General features: G+C 39.4%; 2 protein-coding genes across 3 annotated transcripts; one reads left to right on the plus strand and one right to left on the minus strand.

Annotated features, from left to right (window-relative positions):
• Positions 1-12303: 12303 nt before the first annotated feature.
• LOC126721115 (uncharacterized) lies at positions 12304-15018 on the minus strand. 2 transcript variants are annotated; one of them, XM_050424141.1, is made up of 3 exons: positions 14882-15018; positions 12868-14215; positions 12304-12787 (listed from the first exon to the last, which is right to left on the minus strand). In XM_050424141.1, the coding sequence occupies exon 2, from the start codon at positions 14198-14200 to the stop codon at positions 12962-12964; it is 1239 nt and encodes a 412-aa protein (XP_050280098.1). In that variant the 5' UTR covers positions 14201-14215; positions 14882-15018; the 3' UTR covers positions 12304-12787; positions 12868-12961. The 2 variants fall into 2 exon arrangements, with proteins under 2 accessions (XP_050280098.1, XP_050280099.1); XM_050424142.1 differs by lacking the exon at positions 14882-15018 and adding an exon at positions 14308-14365.
• Positions 15019-18533: 3515 nt separating this feature from the next.
• On the plus strand, positions 18534-25386 carry LOC126721116 (uncharacterized). Its single transcript, XM_050424143.1, has 3 exons — positions 18534-19290; positions 19416-19935; positions 25020-25386. Exons 1-3 carry the CDS (start codon positions 18644-18646, stop codon positions 25164-25166), a joined length of 1314 nt encoding a protein of 437 aa, XP_050280100.1. The 5' UTR covers positions 18534-18643; the 3' UTR covers positions 25167-25386.
• The last annotated feature ends 1122 nt before the right edge of the window (positions 25387-26508 follow it).

The following is a 26508-nucleotide window of genomic DNA, read 5'->3' on the forward strand; positions in this document are numbered from 1 at the left end:
GTGCGTGGGAGCATTCTTTGTACTCATCGCCCCTGCCCACCTACAAGCAGGTAACATCGCATGGTCATTAGTCGTTTACGTATAAAAATGTGGCATAATACATGATAACACACTAATTATACAATATATACTTACTTCATAGCAAGAGGAATTAGTGGTAGTGGTGGACCATAAACACCCTTAGGTTGGGGCACCATTTGTGGGGACATATGTGGGAACTTGACATATATCCATAATTGGACCAAAATCAATGGTCCGCCAATCTACTTTGCCTTCTTGTTGATTGCATTGCACAGCTGTCTGTACAACCATGATAAAGCTGCACTATCCCAACTATACTTGCGTGGATTACGAAGGTTCTGCATGAATTATAACCACATGAGATGAACACTATCTTCGAACTTGTCAAGAAATACCATATACCCTAGTAGGGCTATTATATAGTAGCGAGTGTACTGATGAACTTGAATCTCATTGGCATCTGGAGGCAATGGTTGTCTGATTCTTTCGATAAGTGTGGGTATCAAAATCTTTTGACCTTTTAGTACAGTTTGATCATCATTTGGAATTTGAATTCCAAGCATTTCAACACACACATTTGTCCAAGTTCTTTTAGTGGGCCCAACCATTGCCTCACCCTCGATGGGCAACCCCATGATAACTTCCACATATTGCAATGTGATCGTCATCTCACCATGTGGTAGGTGGAATGTATGGGTCTTTGGGTGCCATCGCTCTACAAATGCAGTGATCAATGCATGGTCAAGCTGTATGAATGGGACCAAGTGTAGACCCTCTAAACAAACAACCTCACAATGGCAAGGACACGATCATCTACCATAGGAACTTGAAGTATCAACTCTTCATGGCGACTTCGACAATCCAGTGTGCCAGGAGGATCCTGCAAATATTATAACAATAAATAAAAATCTTATGCAAATATTTAGTATTAATAGCTAATTAGAGTTGTGACATGAATGCATAGTACAAGAAAATGCCTTAAGGCAATTACTTGTCTCCCAGGGTTCCATAGTAACTCAGATCGATGTTTAACTTGTTCCGTCAATACACTGCGATCAATAGGTCCAGGATCTATCGTCATGCTGCAAAAAGTTTGTGTCATATCAGCTATAAATAATAGGTTTGTGTAATGTGCAATATTGGTTAGTGACATTGAATAGAGAGAGACTTACACCATATATGGTTTAATATTGTGACATTGAATAGAGAGAGACTTACATCATAGTGACATTGAATAGAAAGAAATTTGAAGCTTAATATTATTTGGATTGAGTACTAGTTTCAATTCTAATCTATCATTCGGGGTTCTGGTAGATTTTCTTGAACCCGAATGACTTAGCCAATAAAGCTATTTAAAGCTAAAGATTTAGAATTATTTACATATGCTTAAATTTTGCAGGTGTTACATCACAAATGAACTCTGCCCGGTAATAGACTTAGTGCTACAATGAAAAGCATCTTGAATTTCTTTTAAATTCCCTTTGATAACCATTTCAGTTAGGATCTATTGACATGAAAATAAATAAGATAACACTCTAATTGCAGTAATACTACTGCATGGATTAGTAGGATATTTTCATTAAAAACCAAAACAAGAAAAGGCTTAAAAGTGTATATCTAATCCATTATTTTTTAATCAGATATCTTAGCTATCCAATAAATGATAAAATTAAATTCTCAACAAATAAACCATGAGCAAGAGCCTAGAGTCCTAAGTAACTAAGAGGAATCCATTAGACAAACACATACATTAAGTGCAAGGACATGAACACTATAAGCAGGCTTGTTTGTGTCTCTGATTCTGAAAGAAATGCAGCATAATTCATAATCTTATGACATGACATAAGAAGTAAAAATCTTCTTAAAATGATAAATTCAGTGAGCGAATTGCATAAATTTAACATGGCTAACTAATTGTGCTCCAATTAGTTTTGGCACACTACAATATCAAGCATATAAAGACCAAAAGCTCAGTTGAAATTCTATCGAGTATAAAGAAGTGTTCCAAAAAGAGATGAAAAAGAAAATGAAAGTTACCTTCTATGAGGACTGCGACTTCTTGACCTGTAGCTTGACTTTGAGAACGATTCGCTAATCCTACCTTTGTCACTGCAATAGAAACGACAAACTAGCTGAAGATACAATATCAAACAAATCCTGGATTCAAATCTATCTACATACAATACAACAATAACGAAAGAGCAGCAAACATCCACCACCAATGCAAACTTGATGCTTCAACCTAAATCCAACCATTCAACAAAGAAATGCATTGCCTTGAGGTGAAGTGAAGGAACTTTCTTGGTAACAAAATGAATAATAACCTCATTCAAAAAATCAATATTAACAACATTAGTAATTGCAGATAACATTATAAAAAAAAATGCAATAATTATAGTAGTGATAAAATAGAATGGCAAAAACTAATATAGTGACCGACCCTGACTAGTATATTGAGATCCAAAACCAAACCCAAAAAAATTTGGGACTAAGGCTTGGTTTTTGTTGTATAGTAGCGAAAACAAAAGGTTGTTTTGGTGGATAATATCCTCTAAATAGCTCTTTTTTTTTTTTTTTTGATAAATAACGTAAGAATATTATTAATAATAAAATTGCCAAACCGAGTACATTAGGGATGTACTATGGGGGCACAAATTAAAAAACAAGAGAACAACGATCAAGAAAAATAGAAAAGGAAGAACAAGAAAAATGAGAAAAGACCACACTCCATTCAAAGAGAGTGCGTAAGAAAAAGGATTTAATCTCCAGCAAAGAGCGTTCGCTACCCTCAAAGCTTCTAGCATTCCTTTCACGCCAAATGCACCAAATCAAGCAGTGAGGCACTAATTTCCAAACATCAATATGACGATGTCGCGCAAACTTTCCTTGCCAAGCCTCAAACAACTCAAGAACAGTATGAGGCATAACCCATTGAATACCAAACAAGCAGAAAACCAAAGACCACAACTCCCAAGCTATGGAACAATGAAGTAGAAGATGATCCACCGACTCCCCACACCTCTTACACATATAGCACCAGTCAAGCACTAGCACTCGCCTATTACGAAGGTTATCTGTTGTTAAGATCTTACCTAAGGAAGCAGACCAAGAAAAGAAGGCTACCCTTGGAGGAACCTTCGATTGCCATATCATTTTCCATGGAAAGGAAACAAGATTAGGAGGGTAGAAGGAATTGTAATAACCTCTAACCTCAAAACCTCTATTCCTTGCAGGCTTCCAACAAACCTTATCTGGGCCAAACCCCCGCACTAACGAAGAATAGACCAACTCCATAAACCGATCGAAGGCTTCTTCTTCCCAATCTTGTGGTGGACGACGAAATTGCACATTCTAGTGAAATCTCCTTGCCGACCAACCCATAACTTCAGCCACCGAGGAATCCTTGGACCTACTAAGACAGTAAAGCTCCGGAAAGGCCTCTTGGAGAGTACAATCCCCACACCACACATGATTCCAAAATTTCACTCTAGTACCATCCCCCACATCATAAACAAGAAGTTTAGAGAAGTTCAACCAGCCACTTCTAATGTATCTCCACAAGCTGACCCCATAAGGACTTGTCACCTTCTTCGTACACCAACCACCCCAAATGTTCCCATATTTAGCCTCTATAACCTTCCTCCATAAAGCATCAGTCTCCGAGCCATACCTCCATAACCATTTACCTAGTAAAGCAGAATTAAAGGTACCCAACCGTCTAATACCCAACCCCCCAACCTGCAAAGGCCTATAGACCTTGGCCCAATTAAGTAAATGAATTTTAGGTTCACCTCCAATCCCATTCCACAAAAAATCTCTCTGTAGTTTCTCCATACGCTTTGCCACCTTACCTGGTAAAGGAAGAAGGAAAAGAAAGTATGTAGGTAAAGAAGATAATGAGCTTTTAATGAGTGTCACCTTACCCCCTTTAGATAAATACATTCTCTTCCAACCTGCTAATCTCCTCTCCATTCTCTCAAGGATAGGATTCCAAACAGATAATTCCTTAAACTTTGCACCTAATGGAAGGCCCAAATATTTCAAGGGTAGAGAAGACTGCCCACACCCCAACAGACCCACCAAGACCTCCAAATTGGGTACCCCACCAACAGGTACCAGCTCAGATTTCCCCAAATTAATATGAAGCCCTGACACCTCCTCAAATCTAGCAAGAATTGCCCTCAAATTAGCAATCTGAGAAGGTTCAACATCACAAAAAATCAGAGTGTCATCTGCAAATAAAAGGTGAGACACCATCACTGATTGGCCAGCCGTACTACCCACAGAAAAGCCTGATAATTCCCCAGCGGAGGCAGCCACATCCAACATACGACTTAATGCCTCCATCACAATATCAAATAATAGTGGAGATAAAGGATCCCCTTGCCGAAGCCCCCTAGAACTTCCAAAGAAATCAGTTGGGCTACCATTAATCAAGATGGAAAACTTTACGGTTGAAATGCAATACCTTATCCATCTTCTCCATTTCTCTGAGAAACCACAGCGCTGCAACATATACATCAAAAAATCCCAACTCACATGATCATACGCCTTCTCCACATCCAATTTGCACAGCACACCCATAACCCCTAACTTCAACCTTCTATCAATACATTCAAAAGCAATCAAGACGGAATTCAAAATCTGTCTACCCTTCACAAAAGTATTTTGTGAATCCGAAATAAGCACATGCGCCACCCTACAAAGCCTATTAGCCAACACCTTAGAAATAATCTTATAAATCCCACCAACTAAGCTGATAGGCCGAAAATCCTTGACCTCCACAGCATCCACTTTCTTAGGAATAAGGGCAAGGAATGAAGCATTAAGACTCTTCTCAAACACCGCCTGCGTATGGAAATTATGGAATATAGCCATAATTTCAGATTTCAAAACACCCCAACAAGATTGGAAAAATGCCATGGAAAAGCCATCCGGACCAGGTGCCTTATCACCATTACACTCATGGATCACCTCAAACACCTCTTCTTCCTCAAAAGGCCTATCTAGCCAACTTGCATCTTCCACCGAGATGCTAGAAAAATCCACATAATCTAAGACAGGTCTGTGAGCCACCTCCTCAAAATAAAGATGTCTATAAAATTGAGAGATACAGTCTACTATAGCAGCTGGGTCCAAAGACAGCACCCCACCCACCATAAGCCTATCAATAGAATTAACCCTCCTGTGAGAGTTAGCTATACGGTGGAAAATTTTAGTATTCCGGTCTCCTTCCCTAACACAAAGAACTCTAGATTTCTGTCTCCAACATATTTCTTCCAACAAAGCTGCTTTTTCTAAGTCATCACGAATTCTTCCCATTTCCCCCCTTTCCTCTGCTGTTAGTCCTCGACTCTCCTCCATGCTCTCCAAAACACTAAGATCCTTCCACAATTTTTTAATCCGAGCTTCAACATGACCAAACACCTCCACATTCCATTTTTTCAAATCATTTTTAAGGAGCTTTAATTTATTAGCCAGAATAAAACTCGGTGCACCATGAACCTGGTAGGAATCCCACCAAGACCGAACCCTATCCATTAAACCTTCATCCTTAAGCCACATATTCTCAAATCTAAATGGCATACACCCTCTCTGAAAAGAGCCATCCTCAAGGACAATTGGGAAGTGATCTGAGCACAACCTAGACATCCGTCTTTGTGAAACTATTGGAAACTTATCCTCCCAATCTGTAGAAAACAAAAACCTGTCCAGCCTAGCCTTCGAGGCAACTTCTCTATCATTTGACCAAGTAAAGGTACCCCCTTGCAATGGCAAATCAATTAGACCCTGCTCCGAAATAAAGTTGGAAAACTCCCGCATAGCATTAGTGAAAGAAGTAGACCCCAATCGTTCGAAAGGAAACCTAACCACATTAAAGTCCCCACCCACACACCATGGAACACTCCACCAGCTATTCAAGCCACAAAGTTCCTCCCATAAAAACCTCCTATCTCAGTGTAAATTAGGACCATAAACACCAGTAAATGCCCAAACAAACTGATCTGACACACTTGTAAACTTACAAAAACAGAAAATCTCCCCACTGCTTCCTCCATTTTGTTCACTACCCGCATGTCCCACATCACTAACACCCCACCAGAAACTCCACAAGAACCTAAGTAAGACCAGTCAACATGTTGGCCACCCCACAAGCTACGAATCACCACTCTATTAATTAACTCCATCTTGGTTTCTTGAAGACAAACTACATCTAGCCCCCATTTCCTAATCAAATTTCTAACCCTGAGCCTTTTGTCTTGCTCATTCAACCCTCTAACGTTCCAAGAAATAATCTTCACATTCATTGATAAGGCACAACAGCCCACTTAGAACTTGCACTCCTTGATTTATTGGGATCATACTCAACATTCAAAGATGACAACAAATTCTTCAACTCCCGCTGACCTTTCTGGCCTGACTTGACCAACTTCATCTGATCCCCCACCGCAATTTTCTGTTTATCTTTCTTTCTGGCCGCAATAGCTAATAACAATCCTGTAATCTGCTCCTCAAAACCTTCCAGCGAAGTGCCCACAGATTTCTTGAAAGCCTTTATCCTATTGATTACCCATTGTGATAGTTGACAATTATCCATACTCTCCGTACACCCAATCTCCTTCACATGACTAGGCACCGACTCCACCGGACCTTCAGTGGCTAAAGGTACCACAACTAATGGCTCCTCACCTCCCGCACAAGACCTCAACCTTTCATCAAAATCCCACATCTCACTCTCTAACCCGGGAACCATAGACAAATACTCTACTAGCCCCTTACCCTCATCTGTAACCCACTGCCCTTCTTTAAGACTAGAAGCATTACCTGGTACACACTCTCCCTCCAAACTTGAGCAAACTGACATACAATCTGGAGAATGATATAGTGACAATGGTAGCACTAATTGCCTACCATCTCGCAATTGTAGGATCCAGTCTTTGGAAGTACCCCAAGACTTATCCAAATCTTTGACCAACTCCCTTATAGTTGGGCCAGGTAACTGAGCTCCCTTAAAATCAGATGTAACCGGTCCTTCAAAACCCACAATATCCTCATCCCCCTCCTCCGATGCCACTGGAGAAGGCCTAGACTCCAGCTCCAACACTTTCGGGTAAAAAAGGGTCCTTACCGGTTCCGATGTCGTGGCCGGTGACACCTCCGGCACCAACCCAGACTCACACGAAGCAATGGTCGACGAGACCTACTCCTGATAAGCTTGGGCCACCACCGCTGGTCCTTTCGACGCAGTGGGTGGCTGAGCTGTGTGCTGACCACCCTTATCTACCACTACTGTCACCATTAAGGAAGAAGAAGAACCCTTCGGCAACATCGCAGGTTGCTCCGATGCGATGGGTGTGACCGTTGAACTCTTCGGCACCTTCGTGATAGTGAGTTCAGTCCTACCTGAACTTTGCATGAACCCAGTCAGATAGGTAGACTCTAGATCCTTAAGTTCACTAAATGAACACTCGCCGGCCTCAAACTTTGTGGGCTTGACAGACCCAGGCCCAAGTTGGGTTCTTTATTTTCCATAAAGACTTGGGCATTCAGCTTAGATGGGCCCAGACCCACTTCATTATCATGGACCTTATTAGCTATAACCCATCTACCAGCTTGTTTCCCACCCTTTACACCACCCCAGGATACCCGCCTCTTCCTATATTCATTTACAAACACAGTCAACCCCCTCCCTATCCAACGTGCCTTCCTACTATCACGCAGCTTTCCAAACTCAGCCATTTTTTAATTCAAATTGGGCTTCAAAGGAATAATGACATTATTTCCTTCCGAGATTTTCTCCTTATTTTTATTCTTGCCATTAATACCACCTTTACCACCCTCACCACCACCCACAGCTGGCTGGGAAAAACTTCTGGCCTGAGTTTCAGAATCACTCGGGACCTCCACAATATTTTTCGCTCTACCAGCCTTAACCTGTTCATTGACAAGGGGCTGTTGAGCATGCTTCAACCTTGCTTGCACTGGAGCTTTAACAACTTCCACATAGGGCTTGACAGGATGAGATTTTGGAATCTGCTTAGAACTGTACAGGACAAACTTCAATCCACCCATTGCATAATGGGAAGGTTCCAATATCCTTCTTAATTCAATCCCAAAAGTTCTCCATCCCTGTTGTGATTTTCCGGTAGGAATAATGATCGTACACCGCAGCCCACCTACCTTAAGCTCTGTCACTGCTAGGTACTGCCCAAAGGAATTGGACCCCCATTGCAAAGTGTAAGCTGTATCACCTTCCCTTAACGTGAAAAATTGCTTCGGACTAGCCCCAATCACAATGTGTTCTAGACTCTGCATTATCCAAAGAGCTGCACTCTTGCCCATAAACACTGATTGCATGTAGTATTTTCCCCGTTCAAAAATCTTAAGGGAGAAAAAATTCCCTCCTTCCTCAACCACCAACTGAAACAACTTAGATTCAATAAAGAAACTATGAAAACCCCCCATACAGATCCTAGGCAATGTAAACTAAACAGGATTTCTGGCTAATTCGAGGTAGCCAGGCCTCAAAGAATATCTCCTCAGTTGTGGTATTTCTAAAGAATGGCAGTAGAATCAATGATATTTAAGATTTAACATAAGGCATCAAAATTTGAAATAAAAAAGTAAGCTCCAGCTCTCATAATATCAATCACTTGTAATAGTAACAGTATGCCACTACAATTTATATGCAGAAACATATTGATTTTTTTTTTCTCAGTTTGTGTAGGTGTCCTGAAAATAAAAAATCATTTAACTCAAAAGAACAGTATATAGTTATCACCAAAAATGAAAGGACAGAACAATGAAGTAATGAAGAACTAGGCAACCAAATCAATAAATTTTTCCATGTTAAATTTGATTCCTAAGGCTTATCCACAGTCATTGATCAGTTTTGAACTATGTTCTGGGATGACAAATACGAAACCCAAAAACAAATAAAAACTAAACCCAAATCAAATGAAACCCAAATCTCCAAATCATTAAACCTAAAAAGCAAATCAAAACCCCTTTCGGCCAATAAATAAAGAGAAAGAAATCGCATGAGAGAGAGAGAGAGAACGAACCTACGTAGGAATCTCTAACAGAGGCCAGTTGAGGGGGACTAAGGAGAGGAAACGGCAGAGGAAGAGAGAGACATCGGAGAGAGTGAAGGTGCGAAGAGGAAGAAATCGATTATAGTATACTCGGAATCCTGTTTTTACCCCCATGAAATTTTTTTAAATCTAAGCATGAAGCTAAGTTTGGTATAGTTGACTTTCATTGTAAGTCGAGTTTGCTAAACTCGACTTCTACTTGGCTTTTTTTCCTTTTTTTTAATCCATGTCAGACTTATTTACTTGGTGGATGAGGGGTTGAATTTGCCTAGAAGTCGAGTTTAGTAAAATCGACTTCCAAAAAGAGTCCAACTTACTAAATAAGTTTGAACCCGTGCAATCCGGCTGAAATATTTCAAAAATTGTACTGTTTGGCAAATTTTGCCAACTTTCTCTCATGGGGAAATTTTCAGTCTTTTTTTAGCAAATTTTTGCAATTTACTTATTTGTGTATTCACTTTATGTGTGTGTGTATATATATATATGTGATTACTTTATAGGCTGAAAATTATTAATCTTTAGAAGAAAAAAAAATGGAAGAGTCTCCGAGCACGTGCATAAAGACTAGTAGAAGATTATGAATGCTTAGGCCTATTTTTTAACAATTCATGTCCAAAATAAACGATTTTTTAAAATAAATTATAATATTTTCTAGAGTATATATTGTTTAACAATGACATGATATTCATAAAAGAGATTATGTATAAATAAGTAAACAATCAAACTTTTATGTATACTCTCAAATTGAAATAGAGTGCTAACCACAATTGATAATAGATTACAAAATTATTTTTCAAGATTGTAAATTTTTTATGTGTTTTTATTTTTTGTCAAATTAGTTATCCAATAAGACATTTGTAATTTTGTTTTATATTTTGGGATGTTGCTATTGTGTATAAATGAAATTTATGTATTTGTTATACTTATCCTTTGTGTTATATTGTTTTGGTTAGTAATTTTAGGATGTGTATAATTTTGGATTTATTGAACAAATATTAATTTGTTTAATTGAACTTAATTTTTTATATGAGTGGTGAATTCAAAATAAAAAATACAAATCAACCCAACCCGACCCACCCCTTTCCCACATCTAGATCATTGTTATTAATACCATTTCGTTTCGGCTGGAACGGTCGAAAAATTTCTTACCAGTCCTTAAACTGGTACGAATCACCCTCTTGTTCCACCTTGGACCAAATTTCGGTTTGTTCCGGCCATTTTGGCCTGTTTTGGTGAATTTCGGCCAGTAGACATATTTTGGCCGGTACTGAAACTACTGATAAATGCAGAAAAATTTTACCTTTTCAAGTTTTAATAGCTATTACCTGAATAGAGCCACCCATCGCAGTTCATCTCACTTCGTCAGTAGCCTCAGCAACTTGGGGCCCGTTTGGTACATGTGTTTAAAAATTGAAAATTATTGTTTGAAAACATTTGTAAAAATACGTGTGGGTGAAAAAATACATTAAAATACATAAAATATTATTTAAAAACTAAAAATGGTTGTTTAAAAACACAAACCAAACACCCCCTTGGCCTTCTTTAGTTCTTCTCATCCTCTCCGTTTTCTTCTTTTCTTTGTACATTTCCTTAGTTGTCCGCCCATTTGTTTACTCAGTTACCCTCCACTTTTTTTTCATTGAGCTTTGTATTTTGGCATTTCTGTTCCAATTTTTTAGTTTGGGATAATTACAGTAAACCCACCTGAGGTATGGCCCGATTACACTTTACCTACCCGTGGTTTAAAACTTATCACTTTGCCCACCTGTACATCAATCCGTTACCCCCCCGTTACCCACCTCACCCTCAGACGTTAGAAAAACACCCTTTTCCCCAAATTAGAACATTACACGGATCAAACAACACGAACTCACTCTCTTTTCCCCACGAGCCCTACAAACGCGAAAAATCCATTCTGCATCTAAGGTTTTGATTTTTCTGAACGTGCTTTCGTGTGAGGGTGAGGTTCTGACTTTGGGTTGTCTGGAGTCGTTGAATATTCGAAGATAGATCATCACCAGGTATGACATTTCTGCTTTATGGTTCTGAGCTGGGGTTTCAAGTTTTGATGATAGCGTTGATTCACTGGGAGTTGATAATCGATGTCTTCTTCGAGTGGAAATTACTCAGGTTCATGTGGGCATTTATGTACATATGAGACTTGTGTGCTGAGAACAAGTCTGACAGTGGATAATTTTGGGAGAAGGTTTCTGGGTTATAACCGATATAAGGTAAGTATACTTTTTACTTATTCTAGCTGATTCACATGAGATTGGAATGTGATATGTTCAATTCAATTTATGAACAGATTGGTCCCAAGTGCCCTTTCTTTAGATGGATTGATAATCCCACTTGTGTGCGTGAGAATGAAGCTGCCCATTTGGTGCAACAAAAGCTGGATTTACTGCGGAGTGAGCTGCAACTTGCATGTGAAAGGGAAAGAGAAGCTACCCAGGCAGCAGCAGAAGCTACCCAGGCAGCAGCAGAAGCTACCCAAATGGCAGAAATTGCTCAAGGCAGGGCAGCAAAAGCCATTGAGAGGGAGAGAAAGTTTCGAGCTTCCTCTGTTCAAGCCAAGGAGATAGCAGTGAGAGCTTTAAAGCAAGAGAGAAAGTGCAGAATTGCACTAATTCTGTCATGGTTTTTTTTGGTTTTGGTTATGTTGTTTTCATGTTTTGGCTCAAGTGAAAATGTTGGAATGATGAGATTGAGTCTGCCTAATGGGTTGTAATATAAGCTGGTCCTCAATTGTATTGTAATAGAACTATGAAAGAATATTTTGAGAATGAGAACTATGTAATATAAGCTTGAAGCCACTTAATAATATAAGCCTTTTTAAGATAAAGTGTTATTTATGTTAGATGCTGTTGGTATTTTTGTTTAAAGTGAATTGGCTATTTGTGAGTTGTGAGCTGTTGGTGTTGGTGTTTTGTTGGATGTTGTGAGCTGTGTTAGTTTGTGCATAAAGTGCATTGTGTGAAGACAATTGTGTTAAAAGTGAATTTAAAGTGCATTGTGTGAAGACAATTGTGTTGAAAGTGAATTTAAAGTGCATGACAATCTGTCAACTTGCAAGAAAAGACAACAAATTCAACACATACACCTGCTATTCAACACATACACCCTGCACACATAAACAAACTCATATAATAATAACGCATATGATAAACTGCAATAATCAGAACAATAATTCTGAACACCTGTCATTAAGTTGGGAAATTGTATACATATTTGAAGGTGGCATTGAATAGTCTTTCATCAACCACCAGTAAATATAAGGCATTTGGTACAACAACCAAAACAGTTGCAGCTGCCCAATGTTTACAAAACTTACAAAAATACAAAAAGTGTTTGAACAGCTATATCAAAAAGTGACTTGTCATTGTCTACCCTGCCATTGTCTGCCCTGCCTAACCCTAACACTACATAACCCTAATACATAGCAACAAAAGTGACTTGCCATTGTCTGCCCTACCTAACCCTAACACTATATAACCCTAATACATAGCAACAAAAGTGTCTTGACTTAGTCTTCATTTACTGCCCCTGCCCCTGCCCCTACCTCTCACACCACAGCTGGCCTTTCCACCTCTTGTTCTACATTTCTGAGCTCTAGCTGCATCACCCCTTCCTCTCAAAGCAGCTCCTCTGGTAGCAGGTGGTCTTGTAGGCTACAAAGTACAAGGATTCACATGTTAGCTACCGGCTTCACAGTTTTATTAATAAAACATCAAACCTAACACTATAGTACCTGTGATGATTGTGGTCTACTGTCCCATGTTTCTGCAGGAGTGTGTGGTGTTGGCTGGCTTGAAGAGAACCAAGGAGCTCCTCTAACTGTGTACCTAAAGTCTGAAGAGTACCATTGACTTGGGTTCTGTGACCATGGAGCTTGTGGCTGTGGAGCTGGAGCTTGTGACTGTGACCCTGCTGCCTGGTTGGATGAGGCCATAGTGTAAGGCTGATGTGTTGGTGGGGGCTGAGCTGAGGATTGGGTCTGTGATGAAGATGGGGCCTGGGATCCTTGCCTCTGTGTAGAAGGCCTTCCACTTCCCTGCAACCAAATATGAGCATGTTTTTACAGTGTCAGTTATTGGAATTTTGCATTTGAATAAAATTTTTTTGTAAAAACATACATATTTCCCTTTCTGCAATCTCTGCCTCCTCTCCCATGCTGTCTCACCAGTGACATTGGCCTTGCATCCCCTTGCATTGTGCCCTTCCTGTTGACACCTTCCACACCTCACTGGCCTGTTTCCTCTAGACACCTTATAAGGGTTCAGCTCATCAGCATCTCTTTTCCTCTTCATGGGTGGTCTGCCTGGTGGCTTATAGATAGTAGGTGCAACAGGCTTGGGTTGGCCACTTGACATCCACTCAGACTGGCCAGGCATGGGAGGTATGGGTGTCTTGTATGTCTCCACATAAGCATCCTTGTAGTAGCATGGATAGGTGTAGTCTTCTGGTTTCTCACGATTCACAAAAATGGCTGCAACTCCATGCTTGCAAGGGATTCCTGTCAAGTCCCATACTCTACAACTACATGTCCTATTTACCAAGTCCACCACATGCCTTTCCCTCCCATTGTCAACCTCATACACAAACCTCCCAGAAGGAACTGCACTGAAACTCTTACACTCTAATTTTAACTGCTCCAACTTCTTTTGTATGCTTGGACACAAATTGCCATCATACTTTTCTATGCCAGCCTTCTTTATATACAGCCTGCTCATAAGCCTAACTCTGATCCACTCCAGCATTGATAAGATGGGCTTGTCTCTAGCCTTCACAATCATAGAGTTAAAACTCTCACTCAGATTGTTTACCATACAATCTGTCAAAGCTCTTGAAGAAAAGTGGGATCTGGTCCACTGTGCAGGCTCTATATCAGCCAGGTACTGCCAAGCTTCTTCATTCAAACTCTTAAGATGGTCCATCCCTCTCTCAAATTCCCTGGCTGATGTTGTGCCAGCACACCTCCACAGTACACTCTTCAACTCCATGCCCTTGTGGTTAACCTTGAAGTTGTTGTATATGTGCTTCACACAATACCTGTGCTCCACAGTTGGGAATAGAGTCTCCATTGCAGGTAAAAGGCCCTGCAATCAAGTAAGCATTCAATGTTAGCAATATAAACTAGTAAAAAGGTAAGCATGTAATGAAGTCATGAACATGAGCTAGATGATAATACCTTCTACCTGTCACTGATGAATACCAGATTGAGCTCATCTGGCCTGCCAATGTCATCAGCAAACTGCCCCAAGAACCAGGTCTAGCTATCCTTGTTCTCTTGCTCAACCACAGCCATTGCCACTGGGAATATATTGTCATTTCCATCATTGGCAGTGGCAGACAATAATTGCCCACCAAACCTACCCTTTAAGTGGCAGCCATCCAGCCCAACAAAGGGTCTACAACCACCTAGAAAGCCAACCTTCTGGTCCACTGTGCAGGCTCTATATCAGCCACGTACTGCCAAGCTTCTTCATTCAAACTCTTAAGATGGTCCATCCCTCTCTCAAATTCCCTGGCTGATGTTGTGCCAGCACACCTCCACAGTACACTCTTCAACTCCATGCCCTTGTGGTTAACCTTGAAGTTGTTGTATATGTGCTTCACACAATACCTGTGCTCCACAGTTGGGAATAGAGTCTCCATTGCAGGTAAAAGGCCCTGCAATCAAGTAAGCATTCAATGTTAGCAATATAAACTAGTAAAAAGGTAAGCATGTAATGAAGTCATGAACATGAGCTAGATGATAATACCTTCTACCTGTCACTGATGAATACCAGATTGAGCTCATCTGGCCTGCCAATGTCATCAGCAAACTGCTCCAAGAACCAGGTCCAGCTATCCTTGTTCTCTTGCTCAACCACAGCCATTGCCACTGGGAATATATTGTTATTTCCATCCTTGGCAGTGGCAGACAATAATTGCCCACCAAACCTACCCTTTAAGTGGCAGCCATCTAGCCCAACAAAGGGTCTACAACCACCTAGAAAGCCAACCTTCTGAGCATTGTACCTAATGTACATCCTTTTAAACTTGGGCTTTGCATTCTCATTTTCCATCTCTGTTTGCAAAATCACCCTACTTCCTACATCTGTCCTTAATATCATTTCTGCATAATCTCTAAGTAGGCCATACTGAGCCTCTTCATCCCCAGTAATCAGCCCCCTAGCTGCCTTCCTTGATCTATACACCTGACTAAGACTTAAATCAACTGAAATCTTCTGCATCACATGGTGCTTAATACCTGAGGCCTCCCAATTAGGATTCTTACCAAAATCCTCCAAATACCTCTTTGCCACATAGGCTGATGTAACTTGCCCATTTTTAAATGATAGGGGGCAGGTACACTCAGGATAAAGTGTCTTGATCTCAAATGTGCACTCTCCAGTCACCATTGAGGCATAACACCTCCATCCACAATTGTTCTTGCAATGTACAGAAATCTTCTTCTTCTCATTCAACTTCCACTTGACATCAATGTGATTCTGAATCACATACTCCCTCAAAGCCTTCCTAAACACCTGGGAGTTTGGGAACTTCATCCCTTTTGCCAACCTAACATTTTCCATATCAGTCCTCTCATTGAACTCCAAATTGCCAGGCCCCTGCTCATCATCAGAACTATCCACACTTGCCATATCATCCTCTAAAGCTGGTTCAGCCCACTCTTCATCTAAATCTATGTTTGGAGGAGGAACATTGCTTGGGCCAGGTGCATCTGTGTTTGGCTGAGGTGTATCAGTGTTTGGATGAGGTGTATCAGTGGTTGGAACAGTGTTAGGCTCATCTGGCACTGTGTGAGGTGGAGAAGACTCACCAAAAATGTCATCAGCAAAGTCTTCTCCTTCCAAGCCTTCATTCAACCAATCAAACTCCTCCTCCACATCATCACCCCCTGTAGCAGCTCCTACACCACCCCCTGCATCAGCCCTTGCATCAGCCCCTGCACCCCCTATAGCAGCCCTTGCACCAGCTCCTACACCAACCCCTGCACCATCAGGAACTTCAACTGCAAGTGGAGCATTACCACTCTCCACATACAGTATGATGGTGTCTCTTGGCCCTCCCTCACTAGGGTTCCACAAGGGTTCCACATCTTGATCATCTTCTATGAACCTTAAGTCTTGCTCCAAGTTGCCCCCAGGACCTAAATAATGAACCCTCCACGATTCATCAATCTCCAATTCCTCACATATACTTTTTATTTCAAAATAACCAAGCAAATCAGCATCCCTATACACTATTTCAACTTTCCCACCAAAGTACTTTAAACTAGGGTTCCACACAAAAGCACCCCCATAATGTACCTCCAATTTCACTTCAACATCCATCTGTAATAACAAATTACAAGTTGACACGTATACAATCAACAATTAAAGAATTGTAAACAACAAAAGAGGCAAAAGAGAAAACAGTTGCATGTTTCAGTTTTGCTTTTGGGATGCAACGCACATATAGGGACCACATTTTCTGCTTTTCTTTTGATTTTGATTCTGTTTTACTAAATAGCACATGCAAACACTAAAAATTTCAACCCAATAGAAACTTGGGTCCACTGTGAGACACAATGACCACGACAGACAAAGTGCCCACAGACAAAAATGCCCATAAACAAACACAAATCCAAAGAACAGGTGGTCACAATTTTCATAAATATCAACAAACACAACCAATATTCTCATTCCATTACATGTAAAATTGACCATTCATTGATTACTCACAAAAAAATAAAACAACCGCAAGCCCAAAGTAAAAACCCAAAGAGTGACTGATTTCTTACCAGGATTTTAGTCACTCGAACAACTCGTTGCTCGTCTAGGTTTTACACTGGCAGAAAAATCAAAACCTCAGATGCAGAATGGATTTTTCGCATTTGTAGGGCTCGTGGGGAAAAGAGAGTGAGTTCGTGTTGTTTGATCCATATAATGTTCTAATTTGGGGAAAATGGTGTTTTTCTAACGTCTGAGGGTGAGGTGGGTAACGGGGGGGGTAACGGATTGATGTACAAGTGGGCAAAGTGATAAGTTTTAAACCACGGGTAGGTAAAGTGTAATCGGGCCATACCTCAGGTGGGTTTACTGTAATTATCCCTTTTAGTTTTGTGAGCACTTCACGTGACTAGCATTATAATAATACAATTCAAAAGGAGAGTTAATAGGTTGCAGGCTTTATGTCTTTTCGATCCTCTGTGATTTTTTTTTTTTTTTGGGTCTAGTAAATATTATTGTTATTATATTTTAAAAAACTTGATAATTATTATAATAATAATTATTAATATTAAATATGGGCTTATAACTTTAAGATTCATGGTAATTTTTATAGGTTTGACCAAAAATATATATCAAAATGGTAAATATATATATTATGATGGTACTTCCGAAAAGTATACCGGTATTGATTAGTACTGAAATATTCTGTTCCAATGAACAAACTGAAACGGGATTTGAAACGGTATTTATAACATTGGTCCAAATAGAGGTTAAGTATGCGTTTGGATAGTGCTAAAAGTAAAAAGCACTATCTTGCATATGTATTTTCCTTTTTTTTTTTTTTTTGAAGCGCATTTTAGTAGGATTTTGGTGTTTCCAATGGATCCATGCACTGTTTACAGAACCCACAAACTTTTTTTTTTTTAACAAAACTTTCATTAAAAATGGGTCCTACGACACTATTCACATATTTAAAAATTATTTTTCTACAGTGTTTTCAGTTTTCAGCAAAATAAATGGTATTCAAACACATCCTAAGCATTGGTCGCAAAAGATTATTTTAGGCGAAGAATAGTAATGTCGTCGCTAAAAGATTATTTTGATAGGTTTGGGTTATTTTTTGGATATCAATTTGTTCATATTGGTGTGTCAATGTGTGTTTTGTTGATTTATATGGATTTTGCTTTTTTCTTTTTGGTATTTTCATGGGTTTTTATTTCCCCAGAGTTTTCTATAGAAATCTTGGATATGTACCTAGATTTGTTGTGTGAATCTGGGCTTGGAGTTACTCTAAAAAGAGAGACATTGGTAATGTAATGATACTATCAATTAATTGAATAGTGGAAAGGTCCCTGGGCCCTGGCTAAGATGGTAAAGGTCAGCAGTTGGGTCAGGGAAGATCTTAAAAAGCCACCTTGCAAGTGAAATTTTGTACTGCGTACATGGTTTTGAGAAGAATGTTTTAGATGGGTTTGGTTATAATCCTGTGTGTTATAGAGTGACTGCTTCCTTATTAAATGTCTGATGTAGCAGCTCTTGATTGGTGGCCTAAACAAGCCATTTTGTTTTATTTAAAAAAGAATTTCACGTAAAAAATACAAATCAACCCACCCCTTTCCCACGTGTAGATACAGGTTAAGCATTTGGTCGCAAAATATTATTTTAGGCGACGAATATTAACGTCGTCGCTAAACGTCAACCACTAGTGTATATGATATCTCTCTCTCTCTCTCTCTCTAAAACTCTAAAACTCTCTCTTCTCTCAGATCTAGCCAGAGAATTCGATTTTTGATCGAAGCTTCATCCATGGAGGAGGACAACAGCAGCAACAGCAACAGCAAAATCTACCATCTCTTCGTGAAACTATTAGACGGAAAAACCCTAACCCTAAGACTCACTTCCCCAACCGTACCAGCCCTCGCGATCAAGCACCGCGTCCATGAAATCACCAAAATACCCTTAGGGCAGCAACGCCTGGTCACAACCGGACTCTGCTGCGCGTCAGACGAGACCCTGATTCGGTGCCCCGAGGGCACATCGCTGTTCCCGAGCGTGCAATTGTCGGGTCGACTCGCGGGCGGGAAGGGCGGGTTCGGGTCGCTGCTGCGTGGGGCGGCGACGAAGGCCGGGCAGAAGAAGACGAACAACTTCGACGCGTGCCGCGACATGAGCGGGCGGAGGCTGCGCCACGTCAACGCGGAGAAGCGGCTTGAGGAGTGGAAAGCCGAGGAGGAGGAGAGGAAGCTGGAGAAGATTGCTGAGGACTTCATCAAAAAGAAGGCCAAGAAGGGGAAGAAAGGCGTCGGAGACGGCCTCGCTCATAAGTACGTCGCCAAGTATCGGGAAGAGTCCGAACGCTGTGTGGCGGAGGTGCTTGATTCTGTCAATGACGCCCTCAAGAAGCGCAAGGCGGGTCCCGTGGCGCCCCTCGAGGCGAAGCGCGCTAACATTTGGTATGCATTTCATGGTTTTGATTAAATTGTTCTGTATTTGTGTGTGTGTTTGTATGTATGTATGTTGCTCTTTCTTTATGTTTTATTGTTTGGTTTTGATTGGATGAATTTTTGTGGTTGGTTAGGATGGGAAAGAGAAAATTGGGCGAAAGTGATAGCGACGACACGGATGAGGATGAGGAGGAGAGGGAGGAGAAATCTGTTGTGTTGAACGGTGAGAATCATTCTGATTCGAGTAAGGAAGTTGAGGGGAGTTCCGGTTCGGTTACTGGTGAGAAGCAGGTTACTTGTGAGAGTGAGAGTGGCTCTGAGGGAGAGAGAGATATTGTTTTGCAAGAAATAGTGGACTCTAATGGATGCGCTGAGGCGGTTGAACCTGTGATCTGTGACAAGGAGATGTCTGAGACTACAAGTGTATCTGTTTCAGTTTCTACAACTGAGGCTGTGGCTGTGGACGAAACTGCCAATGTTTTGAACTTTGGAAATAGGGAAGCTTGTGATGAGAGCTTATCGGTTGATTCTCAAACCAATGGTAATTTGGACTCTAAATCAAGTGTTCATGAGGAAACAGTTGTGACTACTAATGCTGCAGAATTGGAAAAGCCGCTCAATTTTGATGAATTTAATTCGGCAGCAGAAATGGAGGTATGTTGTTAAAACTTAAATACAATCTCTCATTTGTACCTTTTCTATTTTCTATATGCGCCCACAATTGCTTTACTTACAATTCTTGTGTGCATTTTCTTTTCCTTTATTTTCACCCCAAAAATGGATTCTAGTTGTTTTTATTCATAAACTTAATTTATGTATAATTTGTGTTGTTGAATGTTTACATGCTTGAACAACTAGCAGTAAAATTAAAATAGATAGAACTCAGCAGTGCATCTGAAAATTTGGTGCGGATCCCATTTTTATACATCTTGTATACTTGGGTGAAGTATTTTTGTCAATAAACTGATATCAGATTATATCTTTAGTCAGGACCAGGGTCTGTATGCATCATTTGGTGAGTGAGTATAGGATGAGTACATTCAAACCATTTGGATGAGATCTAGTATGAACTTTGGTCTTTAAGGCATGCACCATGCACAATTTGGGATTTACCAATTTGTGACATTCATTCCGTTTCACATTAGAGATTTGTAATAGAAATTGAAAATGGTGCTACACTTGGGAATTTCACATCCATACGCAATTACACATGGAGGATTTCATATCCATGTTAGAATTTATGGTTAACATACTAAGAGCAAAGTAATCCAAACACTACACTTGGGAATTTCACATCCATACGCAATTACACATGGAGGATTTCATATCCATGTTAGAATTTATGGTTAACATACTAAGAGCAAAGTAATCCAAACATGGTCAGAACAAAGGACCAAATGTCCTAGGCCCAGGCTACTTCACAGTGGATTAACAATGGTCCACAGTTTTACCACTATACTTACACATGCAACACCAATATACCAAAACAGTCCCTTTTAATAAGGTAATCACCCATCAAGAGCCCATGTTGCTGTCTACACAAAGAAAGCAACATTCTTTAGACCTGTTGTGCACCATGTACTCTTCTAGAGCCATTGTGCAGGATATACTCTTCCAAGGAAATCTTCCGTTGGACCCTCTTAGAGACTTATAGAAAGCATGAACACTAAACTTGTTCAACTTTATCCTCAACTGATTAAAAATCCATCTTCATTCAAGAAGTTTGAGTGTAAGATGTCGAACAGAGAGTCAAGTAACTCCAATTACTGATCTTTGAAAGCTGTTGCACTCATAAATCTGTTATTGTAGGAACAACACAGGATATGTGCCAAAGATGTGAATACCTTCAAATTCTCCCATAGGAACAATCTCGAATGCACTTTTAGTTTTGACACTGCTTCTAAGCATAATAGGAGAAGCTTCGTTGTGAAGACAAATCACCACACCCACCCAATTAGTGCTTCACCCAACCCATTTTCAAAAAAACAACACTAATCAAAACATAAAAATATCTGCGTGGCTAGACTTTGCCCACTCCACTATGAAAAGATACTTGCATCTGCCTTGGTTTGTTAAAAACCCTAGGCTTGCATTTGACCTGACCTATAAAGCCCACCTGACCTTTTCAGAAAACAAAGCCTGAACCTTTACAACTCAGACACATAGAAACCAAGCCTTTCACTCAACTTAATCCATTATCAACCTACACTTCTACCTAAACCTGCAATTGTTTCTTAGCTGGTGAACTTCAGCCCTGAAATGGAGAGACACGTACCCAAACTTCTTGGCACACAAGCCTTCCATTTAAAAGGGGAAAAAAAAAAATCAATCCCAGTCCAAATTATTCCTTTACTCAACCAAACCCTTCAACCTACCTTGACCCATGTATACAAAAAAAAGGCCTCTCCCAAGCACGCCTTAATCCTACCCAGCAGAAGGTTTGTGACCCGTCTAGTGTTGCCATGAGCTATACTCGATGGGTCAAGTTTCTGGTTCTCCCACCTCGGGAGAATTAATGAGTACACAAAATTAGTCCTATTAATGGTGATTGATTTTGTTAGACCTAAGTGATCGTGATTTTTGTTCATTGACATTGATTGATGCTAGTAGGGATATTTGATTGTTATTTAAATTTTATTTTCATGTTTGATCTAATGATTCTAATCTCATTATGAGTTTACTTTCTTTTCATGTTTGATGTAATTTGGGGACTCTATTTAAAGGCGCGAAGTTCATTATTGTAACTAGTTGATGATGGATTTAAAAATTTGGGTTGGATGTTTTCTTCCAGTGCTTAGTGCTAATTCAAAGCAAGTCCATGTGCTGATTACTGGGTTCCTAATATGGCTGGTATTGATGCTTATGTTATATTATCTGTGTTATTTGCTTGGTGTTGATTCCATGCAATCTAGTTGCTCATTCCTAGGTCATATCCCTTTGCTTTATTGTTTTTTGTTTCTAAAACTGAAGTTCCTCTCCTAGAGTTTATTGTCTTGTATCATAAGGACTTGGCTTTAAGGTTGCCTTTTGCCTTTGACTACACTTGGAGAATTGCAACTCATGCACCTGTAGTGTCCAATCTTTTGGTTCTTTGTAGAGCTTTTCATAGAAACCAACAATTTGTTTCTTGACCTCAGTTTCCTCATTATAGACATCCCCATCCATATCTAATTTTTAAATGTGATATATTCACCAGTGTGTGTTTGCTAATGATCGAAGGATCTAATATTGCTGATCCCTTCCTAAAACCATATTGCGGTTGATTTTTAGCACCATTAAGCATCCTCCAATGTAGCCAACCTCTTTACTTCTGATTCCAACTCCTCCTTATTGTGCATTTCCTCTTGATTCCTCTCTCCCTTCGCTTCTAGAACAATTTTCTTACCAAGTGATCTTCTTTTATTGACCTCACTTCTCAAAATTCCTAGTTCCATAACTTTAAGTCCTCTGTAGTCAACATTATAAGTTATTATGCAGTCATTTTATAGGTGATTCAGCTTTTCTATGTGCTTTCCTTGCACTTTCTGTCTTTATCTTACTAGTGACATTTTCCTTGGACTTGCATTGTGTCGAAGTTTCTCCCATGGTGATTAGAAAGCATGAGTGATGGAGGACAAATTTAAAGGGAATAGGAAAGAGATTATTGAAGATACAACGAAGAAACAAATGGGAAGATACTAGATGGGTGTAGGAATTAACACCAAACAGGTTGCTTGATTTAGGCCAATATACTCTAAGAGGGGTACTTGTGTTTGGGAAACAAAAAAAGAAAAAGAAAAAAACAAAGTGATAGACCTAGGAATCATTACCTAGAGTTTGCTTGAAATTAGCATCAAGCCATAAAAAAGAGGAAAATAGATAAAACCTAGGCATCAACACCTAGATCTGCTTGGAATTAGCACCAAGCATGATAGGAAGTTAGGTTTCAGCATCTGAGCTGAACCTCACGGCATTGGCTGATTGTGGTGGCAATAAGTCAAAATTCTTATGGTGGATTCTCAATCAGTCATGAAAGAGATTTAGCATGACTTGGCTTAACAAGGTTTGATTGATTGGGTTGATTCTGGTGTGGTGGGCTGCTATTTTTGGGCTTTGTGGATGGAGCGAGTGGGTTTAAATGTCAGGTTTATGGGTGTACTGTTGATTGTGATTGCCATGATGGCACTTGGTAATTTGATTTCGATATTTTTTTCCCCTCTTTTTTGGGTGATCTAGGTTGTATTATTGACAGCAGCTAGAGGTTTTGTTGGTTCTGAATTTTTGTGGATGGTGAAGGGATGGATTCATGGTGGTGGTGGTGGAGCAACTTTACTTCTTGTTGTGGCTTCAATGGTTTTGCAAGGAATTCGAATCGGGATTTGTGCTGATACCAAATTTGATGCATGAAAATATACTCTAAGAGGGGGACTCATGTTTGGGGGAAAAAAAGGAACAAAACAAGGGGATACGGCCTAGAATCAACACATAGGGTTTGCTTAATCAACATTTATCAATAAAAAGAGAAAAATAGATAGAGCCTAGATATCAGCACCTAAAGTTGCTTGGAATCAGCACCAAGTATGATAGGAATGTAGGAATCAGCACCACAGTATAAATAAAACTTCCAACATGTGATGAGGAAACTGTGGATCACCTTTTACTCCATTGTAAGTTTGCTCATGCTTTGTGGAGTGAGGTTTTCCTCATGTTTGGGGTTTAGTGGGTGATGCCATATATGGTTGTCTCTCTTCTTTTCGTTTGGAGGAATTGGTTGGGGAATTATTCTTCAATTGTTTGGAATATGTTACCGGTGTGTCTTATGTGGTTAGTATGGAAAGAATGCAATGCCCAAACTTTTGAGGACATTGAGAGACCTATTGAACTGTTGAAGACATCACTAGCTAGGACTTTGCTTGAGTGGTCTTGTATTCGGGGCCTCACGCATTGTAATTCCTTGTCTAATTTCCTTATTTTTGTTAGATCTGCTATTTGATTTGTTTTTATTCTTTATTTGCCGTGTGTTTACAATCGTAAACTCATTGCATTTTTGCTATCAATAAAACTTTTATTACCTATAAAAAAAAAAAAAAAAACTTCCAACCCCAAAATTTTTTTAAATCTGTAGGCCATTTAAATAGTCCCCAATTTTAGTGGTAATCTACTAATTTACTCACATACCCAATGGTTCTTGAACCTACGATCTCACCCTTCAACTAACATTGCAAGGAGAGAAGGTGCCAGTTGAGTTAGAGCTCATTGGCCCCCCAAATTACACCAAAGACGCAAAGGAGGTAAAATCATAATGAGATTGCATGATATGTGGTAGCAATTCAAATAAAAATCAACCTCTCTAATAGCATCAATATCGATCAATTAGGTCCAATGAAATCAATCAGTATGTATGGGTCTAATTTGGTAATCGCACCACTAAGCTTACTCTCCAAATATCAAGTAAATAAAGAAGTTTTTGCATCAAAAGGAAGGCACTTTATTTTTCTGCATTTTGTTTAGATCTTGAGACTGAATTTTTATGCATTATGGCTTTTGTTGAATGTATCAACTTTATTTCCACCCCATTTAATTTATGAACATGACTTTTTTGAAGGCCACATGTGCAAGCAATATTTATTTTCATGTTGTCAATTTTATTACCAGTAATGTCACTATCATTTCTTATTCTAATCTCAGATTTTAGTCAGCGGGGCACTGATTCTACAGCATCAGTCTAATGTTTTCTTTTTCCGCTACTATAATGATAGGTTCTTGGCATGGAAAGGTTAAAGTCTGAATTGCAAGCACATGGGTTGAAATGTGGAGGTACCTTGCAAGAGCGTGCCGCCAGGCTTTTCCTGCTGAAATCTACGCCTTTGGATAAGGTTCCTAAGAAGTTGCTGGCAAAGAAATGAGTCTATGTAATGTGTTGGGCACTATCATGGAGGAATTTCTCTCCTTCATTGTATGAGAACTAGGTTGAATCTTGTAAATTTTTTGAATTTCGTTCAGTTGACTGATCATGTAGTTTGTATGATGATAAATGCTTAAAGTCAGAACCAAAAAAGGAATGCCAATGATTGTGTATGGAATATAAGTGTATAAACACGTAGGATGGATCTTACTTCTCTTTAATCTTTCCATTAACCTTATCTAGATTCTAAGCAAGTGTCGTATCTTTTATCCTTTCATTAACCATTATTATCTTTATATCTTGGATCCTTCAGAATGAAAATCTAGAGAATATCTGTAATGTTCGCATCAAATGCAGATCTATAACTCTTGGTTAATCCTGATTCTACTATAATTTACGTAACCTTTGTAAGTTTGCACTGCTGATAGATAAGTAGTCCGACCAAATAGAAAAAAAGAGAATCTGATTAAGGAAATACAATACATGTCCCATATCATGCAATAATTATCTAATGTGTCCAACAATTGCATCATCTCTAACAAAGTGCGAATCATGTAATGATACGAAGTTCATTACGAAGTCCTCATATTGTGAGAAAGACATTACATGGTTCACATGAACGAAGTTCTTACACTGAGAAAGACATTACGTAGTTCACATTTTGTGAGAAAGATAACGTTGCCATACTTTCTCAATATAATGAGATTAAGATGTCATGCTATTGTGATATATAGACTAAGACACCGAATTGCAAACATACTGACTTTATGATATGCGAGTATTTGCATGCCTTTCTAATCTATTGAGGGGCTAAAAATCATTTTCATTGTAAATTATGGTTTCACATTCTTTGGTTTCAATAAGTTGTAGGGTGTTCACTAACATGTTATTTTAAAAATTAAAAGGGAAATTAGAGGAAATGATAAGACATGATAAAAGTGGATAATTATACCCATCTTTTGCCAATTTTAAAGAAATAGATAAGGGTAAATTTTGATAGTTTATAGTATAATTAGAACACCTCCCCTCCAAATTTATGCAATTTGGAAGAATTAAAAATTAAGGAGGTTGATACCCACTCTAGTCCAAATCCCCTTGAAACATTCCCCCTCCCATTTCAAAACACATCCAAAAAAAGGTTAATTAAACCCTTCCCATCCCTCCCATGCCTTCCCTCTATCCCTCTCTCCTCCCCCTTCCATCCAAACACACTATAGTAACAACTCAATCATAGGAATTATTAATAACTGATTGATCCCCTTCCATCCAAAGATTTTCAAAACCTACTCAAAACTGTTTTTTAGATAAGGAAATGAAGAGTATATGCTAAGTGATTAAAAGCC

This window comes from Quercus robur, chromosome 4 (genome assembly GCF_932294415.1).
Source record: "Quercus robur chromosome 4, dhQueRobu3.1, whole genome shotgun sequence".
Taxonomy (NCBI): Eukaryota; Viridiplantae; Streptophyta; class Magnoliopsida; order Fagales; family Fagaceae; genus Quercus; species Quercus robur.

Coding starts and splice junctions, on each gene's coding strand:
- LOC126721115 (XM_050424141.1), bottom strand. CDS start 14,200: ATGGAGACTCTATTCCCAACTGTGGAGCACAGGTATTGTGTGAAGCAC.
- LOC126721116 (XM_050424143.1), top strand. CDS start 18,644: ATGGAGGAGGACAACAGCAGCAACAGCAACAGCAAAATCTACCATCTC. Junction 19,291..19,415: donor GCGAAGCGCGCTAACATTTG/GTATGCATTTCA, acceptor GTGGTTGGTTAG/GATGGGAAAGAGAAAATTGG. Junction 19,936..25,019: donor ATTCGGCAGCAGAAATGGAG/GTATGTTGTTAA, acceptor CTATAATGATAG/GTTCTTGGCATGGAAAGGTT.